Source organism: Thunnus maccoyii, chromosome 22 (genome assembly GCF_910596095.1).
Source record: "Thunnus maccoyii chromosome 22, fThuMac1.1, whole genome shotgun sequence".
Classification (NCBI taxonomy): domain Eukaryota; kingdom Metazoa; phylum Chordata; class Actinopteri; order Scombriformes; family Scombridae; genus Thunnus; species Thunnus maccoyii.
Window position 1 is genome coordinate 20035763 of NC_056554.1, and position 22840 is coordinate 20058602.

The window sequence follows — 22840 nt, forward strand, 5'->3', positions numbered from 1 at the left end:
ACCCCACTGTGGCACCAAACATGACCTCTAATGGCACGACACACCAGTGACGTTCTCACCAGCCGCTTTCGCCGCGTAACCAGCTACATTTAAACAAGAACAGGGTTGTTGGCGATCTGTAAGGCTCATTCTTTTCAGTTTTTACCCTAAAAGAACCTCCAGATATCTGGGTTTAAACTGATTTTTACCAATATTTTATGTTTCTGATCATCAAAAAGTTGTGTTTTTCTGCTTCAGGATGCAGATTACCGCATTTAAGAGTAAAACACACTCATAGAATGCACCTTGTTATAGAAAATTAAAAGGAAAATAGGGAAAAACGCAAATGAGCTGCTGAAATAAACTTTTAAAAATACATAAAAAACAATATTGGTTAAATTACAGATACTGTAAACTGTATTTCAGGTAAAATTAGACTTTCACCCAGCTTTTTTTTTTTTTAGTTTTCCCTTGTTTTTCTTTAATATTTGAAATCAAAAACAATAAATTCCCCAATAGTCTTTGTAAAAACTGAAAATAATTAGCTTTACTCATCTGTCAAAGCCGAATTTAACCGATTCAATACTTTTCTCTAAAAGTGGCTGGTTTTTCATTTCCCGCCTTGCCAATAACACTTGTTAGCACCACTTCATGGCAACCCACCGTATGATACAAACACTGCAAACTAGCAACTGCGTCGCCGCGCCGCTCTGCGCTCCGAACACGTTTCAAAAACTTTTCTTTTCGTTAAAAAGGTAGTGTCAGTAGTTTTGTTGTGACAGGTGGGACATCTATCAAAGCTGTCAGGTATTAGTTTCTCCGCTAGAGAATGTTTCGGGGGGAGGAAAGGGGGAGAGGGGGGTGTTGTTTAAAGTGATCGCATGGTACCTGTGTGTTAGCATAAAAGCTAAGGAAACCCTTACGGTCACTGTGGAAAGCTAATTTTAGCACGGTATAATATACACACACACACACACACACACACAAAAAAAAGGCTAAAGAAGTGTGATGACACCGGTGGTTACTCATGACGAGGAATATTACGATCCTCCATCACGGACGTTCATCCGAAAAACAGTTGATTGGTTAAATCTGCATCATCTCCACGGTCTCAAACTGCTTTTTTCCCTCCAAAAAAATGAACCGCTGTGCACACGGCGATGTCAGCCTCTTGGATTGGCGTTACTCGGGTCGTCCCAGCTGATGCCACAGTGCAAAGCGCGCCGAGTATGACGGAATCAGCCGTTTTTAATAAAAAAAAAAAAGTTTTCTAAGGTGCTTTGTTGCAGTGTGGGCTCAGAGGATGGTAACGGTCATAATCCAGGAGGCTGCCATGCGACCTTGCACACGTCTCAACCGATCCGCGTGACGCTCCAGTGCAAAGCTCCGCCTACAGGGAATAAAGCCTGGATACTTATGTGAGCGTACTGGGCGGAGCCGGTGGCTGCCGTAAGCCCCTCCCCCTTCTGTTGAGTGACAGTTCGTTGGGGATTTTTACCACTGGCTGGCTCAGTCTCTGGACTGGTAGAACAGGATGTATCCTGACTCAGAGTTCTTGGAAATGTCCGAAGTCAGACCGTAGAACTCCTCGATCGCCTGCGCGTCAATTTTCTGCAAGAAAACAAAATGAGAAAGAAGTTGGACTTGAGACATGTGAAGGTTTCCCAGTGAAATTGCTTTTCTTGACAGTTCGATGTGCTTCAGTGACTAGTTCAACATTTTGGGGAATACGTTTATTTGCCATCTTGGCATACAAGCGCAGACATCAGTGGTATCAATTTACTCTCTGAAAGGAAAGCTACTCCCCCCAAAACTATTTCTTGAAGCTAGAATTTAGTACATATTTCTGTCCAGGAACATGAAATAGTTTCTCTTTTATTCTTCATGCAGATACAAGTCTCAAAAAAAAAAAAAAATCACACACATTCAGCACATCCTGTAAAGCAACAAAAGCCAAGAACATTCTGCCTCAAATATTTTTGTGTCTATTCATGTTAAATCATTCTGAATTCCTCAATTTGACAAGGAAAAAAAAAATAGCATATTTTATCACAATAAAAACCTACAAGATGATCTTCCAAAGTGGCACAAAAGTAGAGATAATATTATAAATTTGCAACCTGTTTTTTGCTGTTTCCCCCCCCCCCCCTCCCCTCTCTCCCTCTATTCACAGAGCAAACTGACAGACGACAAATGTTTGTCATGCGTCAGGGAGCCAAGAAAGATTTACCACAATTCAACATCACTTTGGTATTTTTTTTTTGTGTGACTGGGTTTTGAGAGACAACATTCTTAGACAAACCACAGCTGTTATTTCTGTAGTCATTTGTTATCCTTAAGTACATATCTGCAAAACATTACTACCTCTCCTGACATGAAAATAAATATATTTTTTTTCTATAATCTCGGTAAACCTGTGTATACAGTTGACCTGAAGACATGACGGGACTTTGAGGAGGTCTGAGTTAGCAACACATAAATAAAATCCTTCCTTTCAGTTCACTGGCGCTCTGTTCAGCTGAACTTTAGTTGTGTAACTGTTTCACGGAGGCTTCTCTTTTTCATTTCGCTACCAAATCTCCCCTTTAAAAAAAAAAAAAAAAATCAAGTATGTTGACAAGTAGGTGGTGAATATCTTGAGACTCTGCCCTGACAACTGTTTCTTATTTGGTGTAGGAGTTTTATCCAAAGAGGGAGAGAGAGAGAGAGAGAGAGAGAGATGAGAGGGGCTGAACACACAAACCACAAAAACAATACTTTTAGAGTGGCGGTGAAAGAGAACTGGCTCACAACTTTAGAAAACTGAAGTGGTTTCAGTTCCAGGTGGAAAGATCCAAAACAGAAGAGATAAAAAAAAAAAAAAAAGAGAAGGAAGATATAATTTATAAGAAAGAGAGTAAGAGACAGAATACAAAAGCAAGCCAGTAAATCTCAAAACCATAAAAAAAAAAGTGATAAGTTAAGAATTTCTGCTCTGCAAACTCAGCGGAATCTTCCGAAACTCGGCCAGTTTCTGGTCTGCCGGACCAGATGTTAGCGAGGAACCTCCTTCCCATCATAGTGGAAAAACACACTGGTGGTGGGATCGGTTTTAAACATCAGTCCTTGATGACTGTGACTGAGCAGCGGTTTCCTCTGTATTCAAAACAGCAGGGGTGACTTTTTCCCGCTTGCCCGAGAGATTTAAAAAGAAAAATAAACTATTTTCATTTGGGTTCCCGAAGAAGTGTAAAGAAATACCTCTAATGTATAGATTTGATGTTTTAATTAGGGGAAAACTAGAATCATCACTGAGCTGGAACCGTATTTGAGTCAGAAAGGAAGACTGACGTATTTTCCTGTATAAAATATTTAGTTTATATGAGGAACGTACTATAGAGAGACCACACCAGCAGCTTTGAATGTTTTAGCCCATCTGCTACATCTCACTTTTACGTAACTAACAGGGTGCCAGCCTGCGACCGTTTATTCAAAGTGTGCAAGCTCAAATTTCACGTGGTCGCATTTATGTGGGTGCATCTTAACGAGGATGCGGCTGCAGCGGTGGTCTGACAGGAACGAGGGGTGAGGAGAGCCAAGAGACAGACACAGTTGTCAGCAGCAACACATTGGTGAGAACAGCAGGCGCTTGACACGGTGACCCGCCGGAAGAAGCAGCAGCAGGTTCAGTGCAAGTTGGACGCAGACTAACAAAACACCGACGGCACGAGCGACCAGCAGGGCAGAGAGGAGGAAGAGGAGGAGGAGGAGGAGGAGGAACCTGCACCATGACTCGTCCCCCCCCCCCCACACCGCCGCTGCCTCCTCTGTTTATCTTGCACACTTGAAAAAATGGTCGCATATGCAACCACTTTAGTCGCAGTGTGGAGGCCTGTGTACCAAGAAAAAAAAAGTGTGCTGGTGTGACCAAGTGACAAACTTGTTGGCACCAGTGCTACCAGTGGAAAAGTTGGTCTGGAGTCCTGACTGACCATTTTGTCAAACATGCAGATGAGTTTTAGACTTTTAAATGTGTTTTTCTGCTCCAGACAGTCATTAGTTTTCAATAATTACTATTTACAGACTCATGTGGAGGAGTTGTGGAATAAATATTAATTTTCTCAAAGTAACTCATTCATTATCATTATTACAGAGCAGTTAAATTACACTATGACATAATGTAATATTTACAAAAATGGATGCAGACGTGACGTGCACTGGAAAGGATTATATAACTAGTCTAGCCATAAAAAAAAACAAAAAAAACAAATTTAAAATCCGTGTGTATTAACAAATGTCAACTCTCAGGATTTAAAGAGCGACAACTTGTGAAAACATTGTTTTAGTACTTTTAGAGACAACGGTAGTGTAGCGGGACTGTGAAATAACTGAAAGGTCAAGAATATAAATGGAATTAATGGTTCAAGACAGGGCTGCAACTATTGTTTATTTTAAATACCGATTAATCAGTCGATTATTTTCTCAATTAATTGTTTAGTTGATGAAATGCAGTCAAAAAATTGTGAAACAAATGGCGTCCACAATCTCTCGGAGCCCGCGGTGATGTCTTCAATTTGCTCGTTTTGTCTGACTGATGCTTCGTAATCTTAAGATATTTAATTTACCGTCATAGACGACAAAGAAAAACAGCAAATCGTCTCATTTGAGAAGCTGGAGCGGATGAATGTTTGAAAATCAATCATCAAAATAGTCGCCTAATCATTTTGTTCCAATCGATTAATCGTTGCAGCTCTAGTTCAAATTTAAATTGATGCAAATTATTGTACGAAAGTCTCAGACCATTAATTTCAAATAAAAGCGGTTTATTTCATTTAGACTTTAAAAAAAACGATGTAATTCACTTTGTTAGATGCTGTTAAATTACTCCATGATGTTTGGGGAAAGCTTTACTTTAAAAGGTTTATAATTTTCTAAAAAGAACTATGTAATTTAATACAAATTATAAGTAAAATAGAGAAACTTCCAATTAATTGTTAGCAGATAGCCACGTTTAGTCAGTGCAAAGCAGGTCAAACATGCAAAAATTCGTCTACAAATACAATTCAACATAAATGGAGACTAAAGTTTCAAATAATACATTCTTTTAAAAAAAATGGCTTGGGTTTATGGAGCAATTTTCTTTTTTTAATAAATTCCTAATTTGCTGGTAATTAGCATCAAATTAAATAGTTATACTTCTTTGGGAATTTTCAGTAAAATACTTAAATTACACGCCCTAAAATAAAATAAAGTATTTCCAATACTTGTGTGGAGTATTTACATCATCAGACTGAGAAAGAAAAATTAATTCATCATTTCTTTTAACCTTTGCTTCGTCTTCTCATTGTTCATTAGTTTTGAACATAAAACCAGCCGGACACTTTTTGAACGAGCCACTAAAAAGCTAAAAAAGCGCTGACGTGAAACAAAAAACATTTACACAGCTATGAAAACCTTGTTAGTACATTCGTGTCTATAATACAGACTGAACCTCAACAAGTCCTGGAAGGTTTAACCATTATGACTGCACAGTCCGTTAACTGCTGATAGCTTGATTGCTGTGGCATGCCGTACTTTCTGGCTCGGAGGAAAGAAAAATAACAAACTGAAAGGTTACTTGGCTGCTGCTCAGACACAGCAGCATGCCGAGGTTTTGGACAAGTTCTGCGGTGGTGAACTGCCAATGACTAAAAAGCTACATCATGCTTTTGGCTCACACTATATACTAGTGATGATGTACTTGTTGATTGCAGGGTGGGAGATGCTGGTTAATTCCCCCCCCCCGCCCCACGTGTGGATTGGTAAATCATCATTACGCAAACAGTTACATCTTTGACTGCTGACATGTCGGCTACCAGCGTGGATGGAAGCATGCTGGGAGGGGAGCTGGGAAACCGTTCAACAAGGGTGGTGGGGAGTGGGGGGGCTGAGCGCTATCACACATGCTAGAAGGATGTCAGACTGCCATGTTTTCCCCTTGTCGCAACATCAGAGAGGAAAGCAGATGGTTTTATAGTGAATTAGACACTGCAGAGAGGAGGAACAGCAGGCCGGTAATTTAATAAAAAAAAAAACTAAAATATTTTAATTCTATTTGAGCACCAGTGTTTTGTGAAAAACTTGGTTATTCCCACATTCCACGTCAGTATCACCTGCTTGCAGACTATAAATATTAAAAGAAGAGGAATGAGGGGCTGGAGCAGACAGAGCTGACATCTGTCATATTTCTTATTTTCGTTACACAATGTGCCGTCTCTTTCTTCCAGGTCTTCCTTATCTAAAAAAAAAAAAAAACCTTAAAGGTGCAGTGTGTAGAATTTAGTGGCGTCTAGCAGAGCGGAATATAATTGTAAGTATGTTTTAATTAGTGTATAATCACCTGAAAATAAGAATTGTTGCCCTTTATATCTACTGGAGTGGGTCTTCTTCTTTGGTGGTATTCAGTTGGTTGCAATCCACAACCTCGCCACTAGATGCCACTAAATCCTACACATTGGTCCTTTAAAATTGCATAACTGGGATGAAAAATGCTTCAATTAAAAAAAAAAAAATCAAAAGTAAGTACATGGTGAATATGAGAAGAAGCCTTCAGGCTAATCCTGCGTTCTTAATCTAAAGCAGATGTCCACTTTTGTCTTCTTTTTCCTCCTATTATCTCCTTCATGGTTATTTCCATTCACTCTTCTTCTCTTTCTCTAATAGCACGCTGATCACTAAACCTTATTTTAACTCCTCATTATTTAGAGGAGGTTGAGGTATGTAGGTCGGCCTGTCATACGAACTCCAGGCACAACATTTGGAGCGCCAGGATCTTCTACCCGGAGTCTGGAAGGATAGCTACTTGAAATTCCTGTCTGGTTAAGAGGAGATGGGGAAACTTCTAAATGAGACTGTGAGGAAAGGAGACTAAGAGGAGATTTTAATCTCAGACGTCGTTTGGTCGGATGTTTGCTTAAAGTTTTTACTCGTAGATATTTCACAGTACACCTGTTTCAGCCTCTTTGCACTGGTTTGTTTCAGAATTATTTTTAAAATGTTATCGCTGAAGCCTTTTCTGTTAGTATTACTTTTCAAAATTTATATAACATTTTAAACATATTGTATAACTTGATAACCTCGAGTTTAGCTGAGTCTTTGTTCAATTTGTTTGTCAGGTTGAAGTACTTTTTAAAGCCGATTTTATTCAGTTTTTAACATTTTTGTTGCCTGTTACTTTTGTTTTTCTCTTGTTAAGGACTGAAACTTTGGTTCATAAATCGTTCATTACAGGAATTTCATTTGCAGGTGCGAATGTGTAAAAAAAAAATAAAAATGAAAGAAATATAACAAAAAGAGGTTTCAACGGCTCAAGGTGTCGTTATTTTTTCATTTCTTTTCAGACTTTTACAACCATTTGAAGACTTGACATCATCAAATCAATAAACTACTTTTTTTTTTTTCCCTGCTTGTAAATCTTGATTTTAGGGGACTGGTTGTTCCTTTTGCAACAGCGAGGATGAGTTGCAGCAGAAAAGGATAAAGCATAAACATTACACAACTGAAAAAGTTTTTACCGAGCAGTTTTACTCTTTTCTATATCAGGACGAGATGATGTGCTGCATCTTATCTTTGTATATTGAAAAAAAAAGGTTTACCTGCTGATAATGTGACAGAAGTGGATACAATATCATTTCATACCATAATGCCTTTAAAATGGGCAGTTTTTTAATGACTGTATTCAAAATTTGAGGCATCCATTTCACCGCCAAATGGAACAAATGACTATTTTTTTAAACAAATACTAAAAAAAACTAAAGAAGACATAAGAAAACCTTCCTCACCTCTACAATGTCGTCATCAAACAGCAGCCAGAAGCCGTGGCTCTTGACAATGGTGATGTAGTGGCCACGGTTAGGACCACTGAAGAAGAAGAAAAAACACATGAGAGGCATTTCATACACATCTAATGGCGTTAAATGGTTTTTCTTTTATTCCCAAGCAAGAATATAATCGTCTGTTATTACTGTGTCAAAGCCAGCGAAGCGAACATTAAATAAATGCTCCAAAATTGCAAATAAAACAGCTCAGCACCACTTTAAATTTTTGTGTTTGTGATAAACCGAGTGACCCTTCTTATTGGAGCATGTGGGAATAACATGTTCTCATCTCGACAGACCGCGGCGTGTTAGCCTTTTGTGTCTAAATATGTTTATCCACCTGAGGATTACATCAAACTCATCCGCGAGAGAGAGACGAAGATGATCCAGCGGACTAATGACTTGCATATGCTCACTTACACACATATATCAGCTGACGTCAACCTCAAGAGGACTTTCCAGATGCCTGAATCACCTGATTCTAACTGACATTGACTCAAGCAACCTTTATTTATATCTGCAACATTTATAGGACCTGTTATCTTTACTTGTATTATCTTTAATGTGAATTTCTGTGGAAGTTTGTTTCGATAAATGAGGTAATAAGCGAATTATTAAATAACTTTTCTTGCTCCGTTTGAAAGCAAGATGCACCAAAATCTTCTGGTTTCAATATAGTCCTAATTCAAAGATTAGCTCCTCTGGATTTCCAACATTATTAGGGCTGCAAATATTGATTCTTTTCATTACCAATTAATCATTTAGTCAGTAAAATATTTTAAAAAATAGCCTTTGATTTGCTTGTTTTGTCCAACCGACAGTCCAGAATCTTAAAGATCCCCTCCAGACATGTTTTAAGATGTATATAAAATAAAAGGAACCTACCTGCCACAGTGTACAACAACAGCCACCAGGTCGTACATGCGGTCCGGGTTGGTGGCGTCCCCGGACGTGTTGAAGAGGCGGAGCTCCAGGGGGAAGACGACGCGATAGGACAGTTTGGTGTAGCGGTGAAGCTGGTCCATGTATTTAAAACGCTTCAGGTGTAGGGCGAGAATCATCGGCAGCTTCTTTACCCTCATCCTGGCAGAGAAAGAGGGTTTTTTTTAATGTGGTTTTAATGGTGTTTCACAAGCTTTGATGGCATCGATTCATAAAAAAAAAAAAAAAAAAAAAACATTAAGTGATCTGCTGAGTGCCAAAACAAAATTAAACCAAACTGAACTGCATGTGTGTGTTCAGTTTTTTGTGGTTAATGTGTTTTAAGTTACAAAGGCAATTTAAAAAATGAAAGAAAAAGTAAAGAGCGAGGCTTATAGAAAACATTTTAAGGGTAGTAAAAGTCCCAAAACGACAGGCGGCGAGGGTGATTTGTCACTGACAAGACACTCGGAGGGCTAAAAGCTTTCCATGTTGATGCCGTTACTGTTCCAGACCCCCTACCAGGAACAAGAACTGTGTTTTTTAGACGCTTTTTGCTCCTCCTAATTTGGCCGAACCATTGGCTCGTGTGCTCTCACAGCATTCTGCTCAGTGTTAATGTGAGGCGCAGTCGCTGGTGACAGCATGGCCCTTTCAAGCTAATGGATGTTACATGGTGCACTTAGCAGGCGCCCAAACATGGCGGATGGTATGTATAAAAATACATGTAGTTGCACTCATGAGACACACTGGACAGACAGTCTTTACTGGTTGGTGGTGGGGGGTTTTTTTTGGGGGTTTTTTTTGGATGTGTCATTCATGTGCAACGTCCGTTCAGCCACCACGACTTATTATTGCTCTCAGACCATCGTGCTGTGGTTGGTAATAGACATATTGGCCTCACCTCAGCTTTTGAACACCCGTGATGAACTTCTCAGAATGTGACAGGAAGGCCCTGGCTGGTTGCTACGGTAACATCATATGTGGTTTTGGTGGTACTTTCTAATGGAGCACGCTGTGACTGTATTTGTCCGCTTTAGAAGAGCTTTCGATCAGTCATGTGACGCATACCGCTGTGAGAGAAAAGCTACAACCGCCGCTCTTACACGGTTATGTATATAAAAAAGTCAGCTGAGACTCAAAGCGACCTGCAAACTGCTTTCAAAAAACAACCAAAAGTCTTTTCATGCTGCCTCGTGTTTGAAGCGAGACGACGTTTAAAGCGACCCTGTGAGCTTTCTGTCAGGAGCTGCTCTGTGCATCAATAATTAAAACATTCTGATCTGCGTGCAACTGAGATATTTGATGCCGTTAATATATTTTTATCAAGTGCAGCAACATTCTATCAATGCTTTGTGGTCAATAAGTCATAACCAGAAAAACACCGAGGCACATTTGCTTTGCTTGCTTTGTCTACACACTACGATATGTCCTCGGATCCAAACAGCACCTGTTTTTCATACTTGCATCCGTGAAGCAGCACTCCTCAGCCAACAGGGCTCAAACATGTACAGATGTAGCCTGACGTGCCAGATGGTTTGTTATACTGAATTTTTTTTTATTTTTATTTGTTACACAGTTTGTTGTTGACACAGGATTCTTGCGTGATTTCGTGAATGCAGCTGCCTCGTAAGGTTAGTACAGATGTATTTTGAGGAGTTTATATTTTGAGCAGCAGCATCCTGAAGCTAACCAATCAGAACAGAGAGGGCCTAAAACAGCCAGTTTCAGACAGAGGCTGAACTGAGGGGCTGCATAAAGGGACAGTACAAGATAAATAAGGAGTTTTTCTGACTGTAAATCATGCATATGTATCCCAGTAGAGCCCCAGAATAAAAATATAGATCTGGAAACACGCGTGATACGTTCCCAACTTCAACTCGATGCAGACAACTGGGTACAGTTTGTGTCCAGCTGCTGATTATCAAACTAACTTCATCCTGTTTTCTGACCTGCAGTGGTGAGTTTTTTGCATTGCAACACTGCATCATGGTGCTCATCTCATTATCAGTGTGGTTGATGGTTTAAACAATCGCCTCCCTCATTAAATACATAAAGGTGTAAAGGAATGTAGTTGATCTGTACGGGTCTCTCCCCCACAGTTCAGCACACATGTGAACTGCAGATTAACTTCTAAATTTAATGTCTCATTGGAGAAAAAGTAAACAAATTTCTGTTTTTGAGGAGGAACGACCAAACCAGCATCTAACAGGTCTGAAGTGACATCTGCAGGTATGTTTACATGTTTAATGTGCTGCAGCTGAGCAGATTATTAGCTATCTAGCTGCTAACTGATGTTAGCCGTGCACTTTTCCCTGGTGAATATTTGTTTGGTGGCTCGTTCAACAAGCTGCAGGATAAGACGTACGTTCATGTTTGTAAGTTATCATCAAGTTTTGATGATGTGGGCACAGACTAGTGCGTCATTCACTACCATATTTAAAGGAGGAAGATATCAGGCCTCATACTGCAATTTAATTAAACAATTGAGCATTGAATATTTTATATATTTTAAGATTTTATTTAAACATTGGACATCTTGAATGTTGTTTTCATTGAAGACAATGGGCAAAAGTGCCTTGCTTTAAGGGTTTTACCAAATAAATAGAAAGCAAAGTTATATATGTCTTCCTCCCACTCTTTTTTTTTTGCTGAACCGAAAAATGATCTGATCCGTGACTCAAGCCTGTGAACCGTGACTTTTGTGACACATATCCTTTGTTGTGTCATGTAGAGCCACTGCTACTTTCCCTGAAGCTTAATTTTATATTTCATTAAATGGTAATATTTTTCTTCTGATGTTAGCGAAGGCGCTTTTAATTTCAGGCAAGGCGGAGCACCTTTACTCTAAAACGCTGCAACTGTGAGTGTGAACCACAATATCTCAATACTGTAACAATGTAGTTACAGTCACAAGAAAGAAAGAAAGAAAGAAAGGAAACAATTTTTTAAAAAAGTGAGATACTAACATGATAACAGTAACACCCACCTTTTCTGGGCTTCCTGTTTGCTGCGACACTGCTCACAGTAGTACTTATATTCACTACATAACGTCTCTGTGTTGCTGAAGCCCCTGTTGAGTAGAAACACACACATTTACCAACAGGAACTCGCACAGTTAAAAACAGGATTTCACAACTTAACAGGTGAACCGAGCATCACTTGTGTTGATTCATCACTCTCGTAGTTAAACGAAAACATGAACCACAGTAGTTTTAATGTCTATATATATATATATGAACATGTGAGTATTGTTTTAAGACATAATTGCCATGACGTTTCATATTAATGGAGCATAAACTGTACCTGAGACAGTGCGTGATGGAGGTGTTCTGCTCTACATCCACCGACAGATCCAGGAAGTCCTCGTCTTTACTGCTCACCTGCGACACAAGTGAAGAAACTCAAGGTCAAGAAACAGAAACAGAAGACATCTTAAGAAGTGTAAGACAAGGATGTATCTTATCTCTAATTGTCTATCATTTGTACACAGAAAGGATGATTAAAAGAAGCGCTACAAGAGAAGTGAGGGATACAGATAAACGGCGAGAGCTTGACAAACATCCTGTATGCCGACGATGCAGTTGTTTTCGCAGAAGATGAGCAGCGACTCCAAGAAATCTTAGAGGCTGTAAATAAGGCTTGCAAGAGATACAGATACAGAAAGGTGAAGCTGAAAAGATCAAAATTAAACTGGAGGATTTAGAATTTAGATTTAGACATCTGGAGGGAAATGAAATGCAGAATTGGATGAGCAAAAATAGCGTTCTTGGGAGAATAGAGAAAGAAGTAAAGAAAAAGACTGAAACCTCTCTGTTCTTACATATGGATCAGAGACGTGGGCACTGACAGAGGAAGCAAAAAGAAGGATGAATGTGTTTAAGATACGGTGCTACAGGAGAATACTCAGGATCAGCTGGATTTATGTCAAATGATAAGGCTCCGGAGAAGGAGGTAGAAGACTGCAGAGAGAGAAAGTTTGCAGGGATTAAGAGGGTCCGGTGGGAGGCTGACGACGAGGGTTTTGGAAGGGATTGATTGAAGGGAAACGAGGGAAGACGACGCATAATGTGGATTGATGACATAAAGAGAGAAGATATGAATCAGTCAAGTGAAAGACTGAGCTGAGAAACAGTTGATTGATTATTTCACTGTGTGTTTCTGGGGATTTTATGGAATCAATTCTTGATAGTTTTTAATGAAAAAGCCAGTTTTATAACATCATAGTAAATCTTGTGTCTGGGTTACAAGTCGTAACGGATCAAATGACAAATAAAGTTCTTTTTTTTAGTCTTATGCAACAGTGAAAATCAGCCTTTTATATTTGGTTAAATAAGGTTCACATACGAATAACAAAAGGACTAAAATCTTCTTTCAAAACCTTTTAATGTCAGTTCAACTTGCTATCTGAAAACCTAACAAATATATTTGCATCTATGAACTAACTTCTAGAAATTAACTGCTTTAAGATAAATGAAATCTGACTTTTGAGGGATTATATGTTCATCATAGAACAAAGAAATTCATCTAGGGCTGCAACTAACGATTATTTTGACAATTCATTCTGACTTTTTTGTTTGGTTTGGTCTAGAAAATGTCAGAAAATAGCAAAAAAACGTCCATCACAATTTCCTGAAGCCCATGGTGATGTCTTCAAATTACTAGTTTTGTCCAACCAACAGTTTAAAATGCAAAGATCTTCAGTTCACATCACATAAAACAGATAAAAAGCAGCAAAATCCTCACAAATGAGAAGCCGAAACTTGTTAATATTTGACATTTTTGCTTGAAGAAACAACAAAAGGTGTTGCCGATTCATTTTCTTTCAATCAACTAATTGTTGCAGCTCTAAATTTTTACCAAAATCTGGTACTTTTTTGACCTTAAAATGCATCCAAATTCTGTATATTAGAGTGTTTTTGATCTTTTCTGGTGACCAATAACAGCTGTGAATTAATAAATATACATTGTTTTTGTTGTAGTTCATCTTTTTTTTTGCTTCTGTCTCCCCTTTTACCCACTGAACTCCATGTTTATTGGTTTATGTTTCAAATGTCGCTCAACCAAACCATTTTCCAAGTTATTCCTGGTTTTACGGTCGTCTTCTATGCCTGTAATAAATCCCTTTGTATTATTTTGTTTCTGAAAAGTCCAGCGCAAATGAATCTCAACCTACTTAACAGTATTTACTTAAATCAAATAGTCGATGTCGACCACTTACAGCTTCACAGTTGAGGCAGCGCGTCTCGTTCGTCAGTGTGCCTTGGAAGATCTCGTGGACCCAAGTCTGTTGCGTCTCCTTTCCGCTTTCCCCTTCTCCTCCCTCTCCTCCTCCTCCTCCTCCACCACCTCCTCCCCCTCCTCCACCCCCTCCCCCTCCACCTCCTCCTCCTCCTCCTCCTCCATTCTGCACCAGTTTTCCGTTCTGCTGTCGCTCCTGGCTCTTCTCCTCCTGGAGCAGGTCTGCGATGGTGTTGAGGAGGTAGTTGAGGAATTCGTGGGCGTCCTGCTGCATGTAGTTGTCAAACAGCTCTGAGAGAGACAGATGTAGAAAGATATAAATACAGTAATAGAAAAAAAAATACAAATACAGAGAGGTATATAAGATATGGAGAAGTGGAAAGAGGAATAGCAACAAATATATATATAAAAAGAGAGACAGATGAGGAAGGAAAAGGGTTGAAGAAAGAGGGAAGAGAAAATAAACATCAGCATGCGAGGAAAAAATAGAGCCAATTAAGACCTTCTTCTTCTTTTTAATCTGCTTTCTGCTACAGAATTTGGCAGACAAATTTATTTCCTCAGCTGTGAGATTGTCTTCTCAGCTGAGATGACAACCCCACCCCTCCCCTCCTCTTTTTTCTTCCTCTTCTTCTTCTTCTTCTTCTCCTCCTCAACCTCATCCTTTCCTCCCTCATCAATCGGCTCTCTCAGCTGTGAAAGGAAGTCGGTCTGAACGAGCCCGCTGATGAAAGATCATTTCAGATTTTTACATTTCTAAACACCCAATGTTTGATAGATGTCTTCCAGAAGTAAAAAAAAAACAAAAAACAACCCTTCAGTGAACAGGAAGCATTTTAAGTTTCTGACAGTAGCTGCAGCTGCACATTCTGGCAGAGTCGAGAAGTCAAAACTCTTCTAACAAAGTCACTCTGAGTTTTAGCAGCTTTTTCCTTCTTTATGATAATGCAACAGTTCTATTTTTTGAATCGCTACCATTTTCTTTTCTCAGCCGTGAGATGAATTTCTTGGGAGGGATGACTCCGACTTTCTTCTTCTGCGTGGCGATGCTGTTGAACAGGTCGGCCAGACAGGTGAGGAGGGACTCCTTACGACGCGGCTGCACCTTGAAGGAGAAGAAGAAGAAGAAGAAGAAGAAGGACACACCTCAGTCACTCCACGATCCAGCCGGGCTGCACATTGACCTTTTATCTAATCTATTGGAGATTATCACATACCATATACGATGACTGTGACATTGATTACATGTGAAAGTTAATTTAATTAATCAGGGTGAGAGGTGACTGAACAATAAAACAGTTAATAGAGGGGTTGGACATCTCTGTGAATATATTTAAACTATTCAACTCTTCAAATACTTTTTCTTTAAATCAAGTCTAGTCCAGTTGGAAAAGTTTCCCTCAGATAATATTAGTCCAAAGATGAGATAAGATACCCAGTTCCTGAAGCGGTTTCTCTGGTGAAAAGGTGAAACGTGATGTCTTGCTCGTCCAAGTATATTTTCAAGTGCAGCCAATTATTCATTCTGCATTTCAGTCACATATTCAAAAACCCTCCAGTCTAAAACTCTTTTTTTGAAGTTTCTCATCAGAAGATTTTGTGATCAGGTTTACATACATACTGTGATCAGTAATTATTGGCTGCTAGACAGATAATTTAATCCACAGAAACTGCATTAATAATTACTTCTTTAAGAAAAACCACAGTTTAATACAACTTTGGTTGCTCTGGTCATCAGTCATCATAACATTGTATTCAAAGTAACTGTTGAGACCCTGTAACGTGGCAACATTGCTAAAAATTGGACCATCAGTGCATCAGACAGATTTTAAACGAACCCCCAAACTGACTGAAGTATCATAATCAGAATCATTTTAACTACTTTGATGAGGACAATGTTACTATAACCAGTAGAACCAGTGGCTAACGCTAGGAAAAGTTGTAATAAACTTCTAGCAACATTAACATGTGTATCAGGCTCACTCTATAACATATTTTCCCCATTTTTCAACCATAATATCCAGAAAAAAACATAATCTCATATGTGGACTAATATGGTATGTTTTTGGAGTGCATTCTTTTAGCGTGAGAAACCAGTCCGCCACGTAATCCTCGAGACAGGAATACCGCCGGTCGATACAGCTGAGGTGTTTCTCTCATCGCTTACCTTGTACGCCAACACCTTCTCCCTGAACGGTCGACAGAAATACAGAGCCTGCAGCACTGAGTTACAGTAGCAGGTGTTGCCAAACTAGAGGAAGAAAAAAAAAGAAAAAGACCAAATGAGACACATAGAGAAAGATACTGGACCGACTGGAGAGGATGTTTTTAGCTTTAAATCCACCAGTGAAGCCACACTTACATTAACCAATCCGAAGTAGTGTTCATTAACGGGAAACTGTTCCGGTCCAATCTCCTTTTCCAAGGCAGAGGCATTGGCGCCCTGGAAAAGAAGCGAAGCGAGACATTTAATCACAATTTGAACTCTTTTTTTACATCATTTAAAATGTTCTCTGTGATTCAAAAACACTCAAAAAAAAGATGAATACATGGTGGCACATTACAGTAAAATGAATGTTTCTTTCACATATTTGATGTTAATTATCAGAATCCTCCGAACACTGGGTAAATGATCCGTCACAAACCCTCCTTTGTCCTTTTGTTTCCTCTTTATTGTTTTCTGTTTTTCCTGCTCTATTTTCTCTCTGCCCTGCTGGACTGCAGCCATCTGTTTGTTGCAGCTGTGTTTCCTGCTTCAATATCCTCTCTTTCTCTGCTGTTATAGGAGGCACAGCTCGCTGATAAATATATATATATTTAATCATTCGGCATCAATGACTAAAAGGCGTCTTTGTGTTGAAAACGATTGTGTTTTTCTAACCAGGTTTCGTGAGAAAGAGTCAAGACGAACCTTCGATGAAGTGTTGTTGTTTGACTTCAGAGAACTAGAAGATATATATATTTGCCACAAAAACTATAAGAACTCTGTTAAACTTTGACACCTGGAACAATTTTCATACATGTTTGGAAACAGTTTTGTCAATTAAACTTTCTATATATCACACCAATCCACAGAAAATACAGCTACAAACTGTGTTTTCTCTTCATGGTTTGATGTTTAAAGGTTTATTAAAAAGTTGATTTACAATACAGTTCAGAAAAGTTATGTTTGAAAGCACACGTTGCCTTAAAACAATCATCTTATCTATGAGGTTATAATTGAAACGGGGCTGAATTACACCAAATAAACTGCACAATCTTGACATTTAAATGAGTCATTTGTTAAAGCTAAACTATGATTTTGTTATAGTACCCAACAATGCCCTCAAATTCTGCAATTTTTCAAAGCATCTACAGAAATTTCATGATTTAAGGACACTAAAAGGACACATATTTGTGTTTATTTTAGCCATAACAAACTGAACAAAATCTAAAGTGTCTGTCTGCTGAAAAAAGATGAACAAAGATGTTACACCAAAATAACGAGTACAAGACCAATCAGCTGTGTGACCACTGAGTCTCGTTAGTGCAGGTAGTCTTGCTTTTAATTTCACAAGTTATTAATCTTCTAGTTGACATCGTGGGTGTATGTGACGTGCTGTTGTGTGTGTAGCTTTGTATTTTGTATGGTGTGGTTTTTTGCTTTGTACTGTTTGTTGTTGTGCTGTTGTTTAGATTGTGACAGACCGCAGATGCAAATTAGCTTCGAGCTAACTCCGTTGCAGTGCGCCTTTAATGTTAAAAACTGCACACTGTCCCGATCAATCAATAAATAAATACAACGTATTCTAGACTTGAGTCTGAAAAACGTGCTCATCTATCGGCTCAAACTGGGATTAATAAGATTTTGATATTGTGAAATAACTGCATGTATCCGCCTTCGTAAACCTGTGAGAGTTATTGAGAGTTTGTGAAAGTGTAGAACAGGTTTACAGTTGAACGTCTAAACAACACATGTGTGTATAAATGATGTCAGTGGCGAGTTTACGCATGAACTCTTGAGAAAAAAAAGATTTGACATCGGTGCAACAAGTTGATTTTTTTTTTACAGACATCATAAAATGTTTATTTAGAGGCTGCGATTTGGGTTTGAGCCTCTAGAAACTGACTGTTACACTAACAGCAGAAACAGAAACACACACAGAGAGAGAGAGAGAGAGAGAGAGAGAGAGAGAGAGAGAGAGAGAGACAGGAGAGGAAAATGATGATGATAACAATGATGCAGCTTTTTCCTTCAGCGGTGAACGACTGCACAAGTGGAGCCACGCTGTTGTTACTCATCATTCTGCAGCGCATGTAAAGTCAACAAGAGACGAGCAGACGAAAGGCCTCGCTGAGGTTATTTATCTAACAACACGGCCTCCCAACACCACGGGGTTGTAAACAAACCGAGAGCACACACGCAAAAAAAAAAAGAAAAAAGACAAAGAGAGAGGAAGACAAATATCTGTGTGAATATGTATGATTTGTTCTGTGTGTGTTTGGTTTGAAAGGATCTCTCAGTTGTTTGTAATGTCGGGTGTTTCAAGACAAAAAACGTTTCCTGAATTGATGGAAATGAAAGTGAAGTGAAGTGTGCAGCTTCAGTGGAAACTAGATTCCAGACAGAGACGCTCAATGACTAAATGTTTTGTTAGACGCTGTGATCATGGTTATTAATCATGACTATCAGTCTAGATGACAATAATGGAACCTCTTCTGACATCTTGACGACCTTGTTTTGAACTGGCTCGGTATGAAGGATGCGACTAACGATCCTTTTCTCAATTAATCGATTAGTTGTTTGGTTTATGAAACGTCAGAAAATAGTGAAAAATGTTTCCCGAAACCCAAGATGACGTCCTCGAACGTCCTGTTCTGTCCACAACCCAAAGATATTTTGTTTACTATCATAAAAGACTGAAGAAACCAGAAAATATTCACTTTTAAGAGGCTGGAACCAGATCCATTGGAGCATTTTTGCTTAAAAAAAAAAAAGCAAAATAATTAATCAATTATCAAAATAACTGGCTAATTTTCTGTTGACTAACTAATCGTTGCAGCTCAACTTCTAATGGTTGAATATTTGTAATAGTACAACTTAAAAAATGGTGTAAAATCTGCAGAGTTGTGATCATGTGATACAATAAAAAGCTCTAAAACAGCTGCTAAATGGACCGTATGTAGAGTAGAGCTGCAACTATTAGTCGATTAATTGATTAGTTGCCAACTATTCTGATAATCGATTCATCATTTTGAGTCATTTTTTAAAGAAAAAACATCCAAATTCTCAGATTCAAGCTTCTTAAATGTGAATATTTTCTGGTTTCTATGACAGTAAACTGAGTATCTTTGGAGTTGTGGACAAAACAAAACATTTGGGGACGTCACATCAGGCTTTGGGAAACAGTGATCGTCATTTTTCACCATTTTCGGACATTTCATAGACTCCTCTGTCACGGTGCTGACGCAGATATCACAGACTGTAAACAGCATATGAGAGCAGAAGCAATTATAAAGCACTGAGTCGTACTGACAATAAACATCTCTACCAGTTTGGTCATCATCATGTTCACATTACCAGGAACTGCTTCCTACGTTTTTCCTCTGAAAACATGGACAGTCGTCGCCAGAACGCTGACACGGTTTTGACATGAGTGGCTTATAATCAAAAAAAAAAAAAAAAAAAAAAATGAGAACACTTGATGTCGACGCTGCTCGGATCTGGTTTATGCAGCCCTGCTAGTCACGGTTTCACAAGCCAAATTGATTTTCTGTAAAAACAAATACCTTCCAGGCAGCAACTGGTCGCCTGCCAAAGTGGCAAACACACTGATCAAACCTGCCAGCCGCAGCTAATATTAACCTTTGTTAGTATTTGTTCTGCGGTTGCTGGTAATTTGCCTCAATGACGCTGGCCTTCACACTTAAAAAAACGGCTTGTACGGTCTTGTGTGTGTGGTCTTTAACAACGCCGTGCGTGCACCAGGCAGCGCCGGATGGAAGTGAGAGCTTACAGGGCCTCGGCACCGGCAACGACGCCGGCCAAGAAATTACAAAAAAGACTGCAGCAGACTTCTCCGTGGCATCTGCCGAACCGTCTGTCAGCTCGGGAAGGTGCAGCGGCTAGAGACAGGATAAGTTACAGTCAGGAGTTAATCTTCTAGCTTTAAGCTCCCCTGCCTGCCTTCCTGCCTGCCCGTCGCTGCGAAACAGACAAAGACAGAGCCATCACATTAAGTGTGACGAGAGCAATTAAAGCAGAGTAACAGTGTCTGACCTTTTTACCCTTGACCTTTGTGTAACATCCTGCCAAACAGGCTGCTGTCCTTCCATCGGCTTAAGTATCTTTGAGCAAAGCGCTGACCTCTGACTTCCAAGATTTTCCACAGAATCAATTATCAGAGCTGCTACTAGCGATTATTTTCATTTCTTGACTGTTTAATCAGTTGTTTGGGCCGTAAAATGTCTGAAAAAGGTAAAAAATGTTTCCAAAAAGCCGGAAGAAACGTCCTCAAATGTCTTATTTTGTCATAAATGACTAAAGAAACTAGAAAATATTCACATTTAAGAAGCTGGAATCACAGACGTTGGACATTTTCTTCTAAAAAACATACCTAAATACGATGAATTGATTATCATAATAGCTGGAAACAGTAATAACATTCAGCGACTCGTCAATTAATCATCTAATCGTCGGCAGCTCGGCGCGTTTATCAAACCAACCTAAAACTCCGTGAAGAAGCGGAGGACAGGTTATTAAAATGTATATCCTTAAAAGCTTTCCATGTGCAGAGACTCCTGGAGAGCAAAAGAGGCTTTCATGGTTCATTGGGAACCAAAGATGTGTGGAAATAATCGTTTAAACTGGAAAGAGGTAAGAAAAAAAAAAAAAAGTAGCACAAGCACCAGATTTCCTCATTTTTGAATAGTTTCCTTTTGACCGGCGTTTCATTTACCCTCAGGCAGCGCTGAGAAGTAACTAAGTACATTTAGGCTACTCAAGTACTGTATTTTAGTATAATTTTAAGGTACTTGTACTTGAGTATTTCCATTTGATGCTACTTTATACTTCCACTTAACTACATTTCAGAGGGAAATATTGTACTTTCTACTCCTCTACTGTTATTTAACAACTGTAATTACTTTTCAGATTTAAATTTTATATAAAATAATATATAATAAGCTTATAAAATACAAAAAAATTTTAAAGATTAAAGCATTAGTTCCCAAACTGTTTGGCTTGTAACCCCTGTGTTTAGCTAACATTAACATTACAGCTGTTTGTTAGCTAATTGAGGCCCAAAGATGTAAAACTTCCCAGTATTTCACAAAAATGCAAAGTTTATAGAAAAGTCTGAAAAACTAAACAAACTTTGCGTTGCTGAATTTAGTTTCTTCTTCTTTCCTGCATCCGGCTGATATCAGTTACAGTAACAGCAGTCGCTTGTCTGCAAAAAAAGTACTTTTACTTTCAATACTTTCAGTAATTTTAGCTGATAATACTTCTGTTTTTTAAGTAGGATTTTAAATGCAGGACTTTTGCTTGTATTGGGAGTATTTTTTACACTATAATGATACTTTTACTTAAGTAATGGATCTGAATATGTCCTCCACCACTGACAACAGGTGTGTTGCAAATTGTGAGAACCTAAAACCCTAAAAGATAAGCATGTTTCCGTCCAGAGGAAACATCCAGGGTGTGTCCCATGACAGGAAATGCTGAATTTCTCCATCAGCTACAGTGAGAAAGACAACAGTGTCAGCTGGCTGAAGTGTCAACATCTGCTGACCGTACAGATGTTCAGCTGTTCACTCGGGTTAGATGTGTGTGTGGCAGCTATAAACTAAAAAAAAGAGTAAGTAGCTATAATAATAAGAGCTGAGTTTTCTATCTGGAAGGTTATTGATTAGTGGAAATTGTCCATCTATCAATCTATCCATTTAACTGTCCGTCTATGCATCCATTTAGCTATCCATCCATCAATCTATCCGTCCATTTAACTATCTATCCATCCCTCTATACATCTATATATCCACAACTTTGTCTAAACTGTCCAGCAGGCTACCGTTGGGCTAGCAGACTAAGCTAGCTGGTTTTCGCCCTTCTCGCATAAACAAACAACAAGCCGGCGAATAAACTGCTAAACAAGCTGTGTTTATGCTTAATTTCACCCTGTTATTAAACTACATTATAATATCTGTAAAGCAGGGGAGCTATCTAGCACTAAAAGGTTGAGCTGTACAACTTTCTGGAAGCACAGTATGTGTGTGTGTGTGTGTGTGTGTTATTATCATGTTAGCAAAACAGGCTAGCAGAGCAGCTAGCTCAGCGTCCTGGCTCCCTGTCTCCCCCCCCGGACACCGGACACACACACACCGAGCACAGAGCCGAGTCCCCGCCGCTTACCATCGTACAAATCGAGGCGATCTTTCGGACTGTCATCAGTATTTCCATCCGTAAGCTGCCATGTTGGACCGAACCCCGATGTTGAAATTGTCAGAGCCGATGCGGCTGCAGAGTTCCGGGAGAGCCGTCTGCCCCTCTTTAATAGCGCCGTCAAGTTACAGCGAGTGGCATGCGTCACTTCCGGTCATGGTTTTGAAAATAACACGCAAACTATATATTAAAGGGTAGTTTCACAATTTTTTAGGTGGGTCTTAAAACAACAGTGAGACGCGCAAATGAACGCTGAAAGAGGTTTTTCTTGCTGTAATCATTCCTCCTGTTCATACTGGCCGTTAAAAGATCCACTTTAAATGTGCTTTATATGGAAGTGATGGGGGCCAAAATCCATGTTTTGTGCAAAAATGTATTTAAAAGTTGATGTGAAGCTTATATGAGGCTTCAGCAGTCTGAGTTAGTCATATCAAGTGGATATCTG

At 39.1% G+C, this 22840-nt stretch overlaps 1 protein-coding gene across 1 annotated transcript; it reads right to left on the reverse strand.

Annotated features, from left to right (window-relative positions):
• On the reverse strand, positions 1 to 22531 carry usp12b (ubiquitin specific peptidase 12b). Its single transcript, XM_042401487.1, has 10 exons — positions 22366 to 22531; positions 16339 to 16419; positions 16144 to 16227; positions 14952 to 15081; positions 13957 to 14267; positions 12042 to 12118; positions 11725 to 11808; positions 8700 to 8897; positions 7779 to 7857; positions 1 to 1590 (listed from the first exon to the last, which is right to left on the reverse strand). Exons 1-10 carry the CDS (start codon positions 22411 to 22413, stop codon positions 1489 to 1491), a joined length of 1194 nt encoding a protein of 397 aa, XP_042257421.1. The 5' UTR covers positions 22414 to 22531; the 3' UTR covers positions 1 to 1488.
• Between the last annotated feature and the right edge of the window lie 309 nt (positions 22532 to 22840).

Excerpts from the sequence above, each read along its gene's own strand:
- usp12b (XM_042401487.1), bottom strand. The coding sequence starts at position 22,413 with ATGGAAATACTGATGACAGTCCGAAAGATCGCCTCGATTTGTACGATG. Across the intron at positions 15,082-16,143 it reads AGAAGGTGTTGGCGTACAAG|GTGCAGCCGCGTCGTAAGGA; the intron begins GTAAGCGATGAG and ends TTCTCCTTCAAG. Across the intron at positions 12,119-13,956 it reads GCTGCCTCAACTGTGAAGCT|GTGAGCAGTAAAGACGAGGA; the intron begins GTAAGTGGTCGA and ends CTTGTGTCGCAG.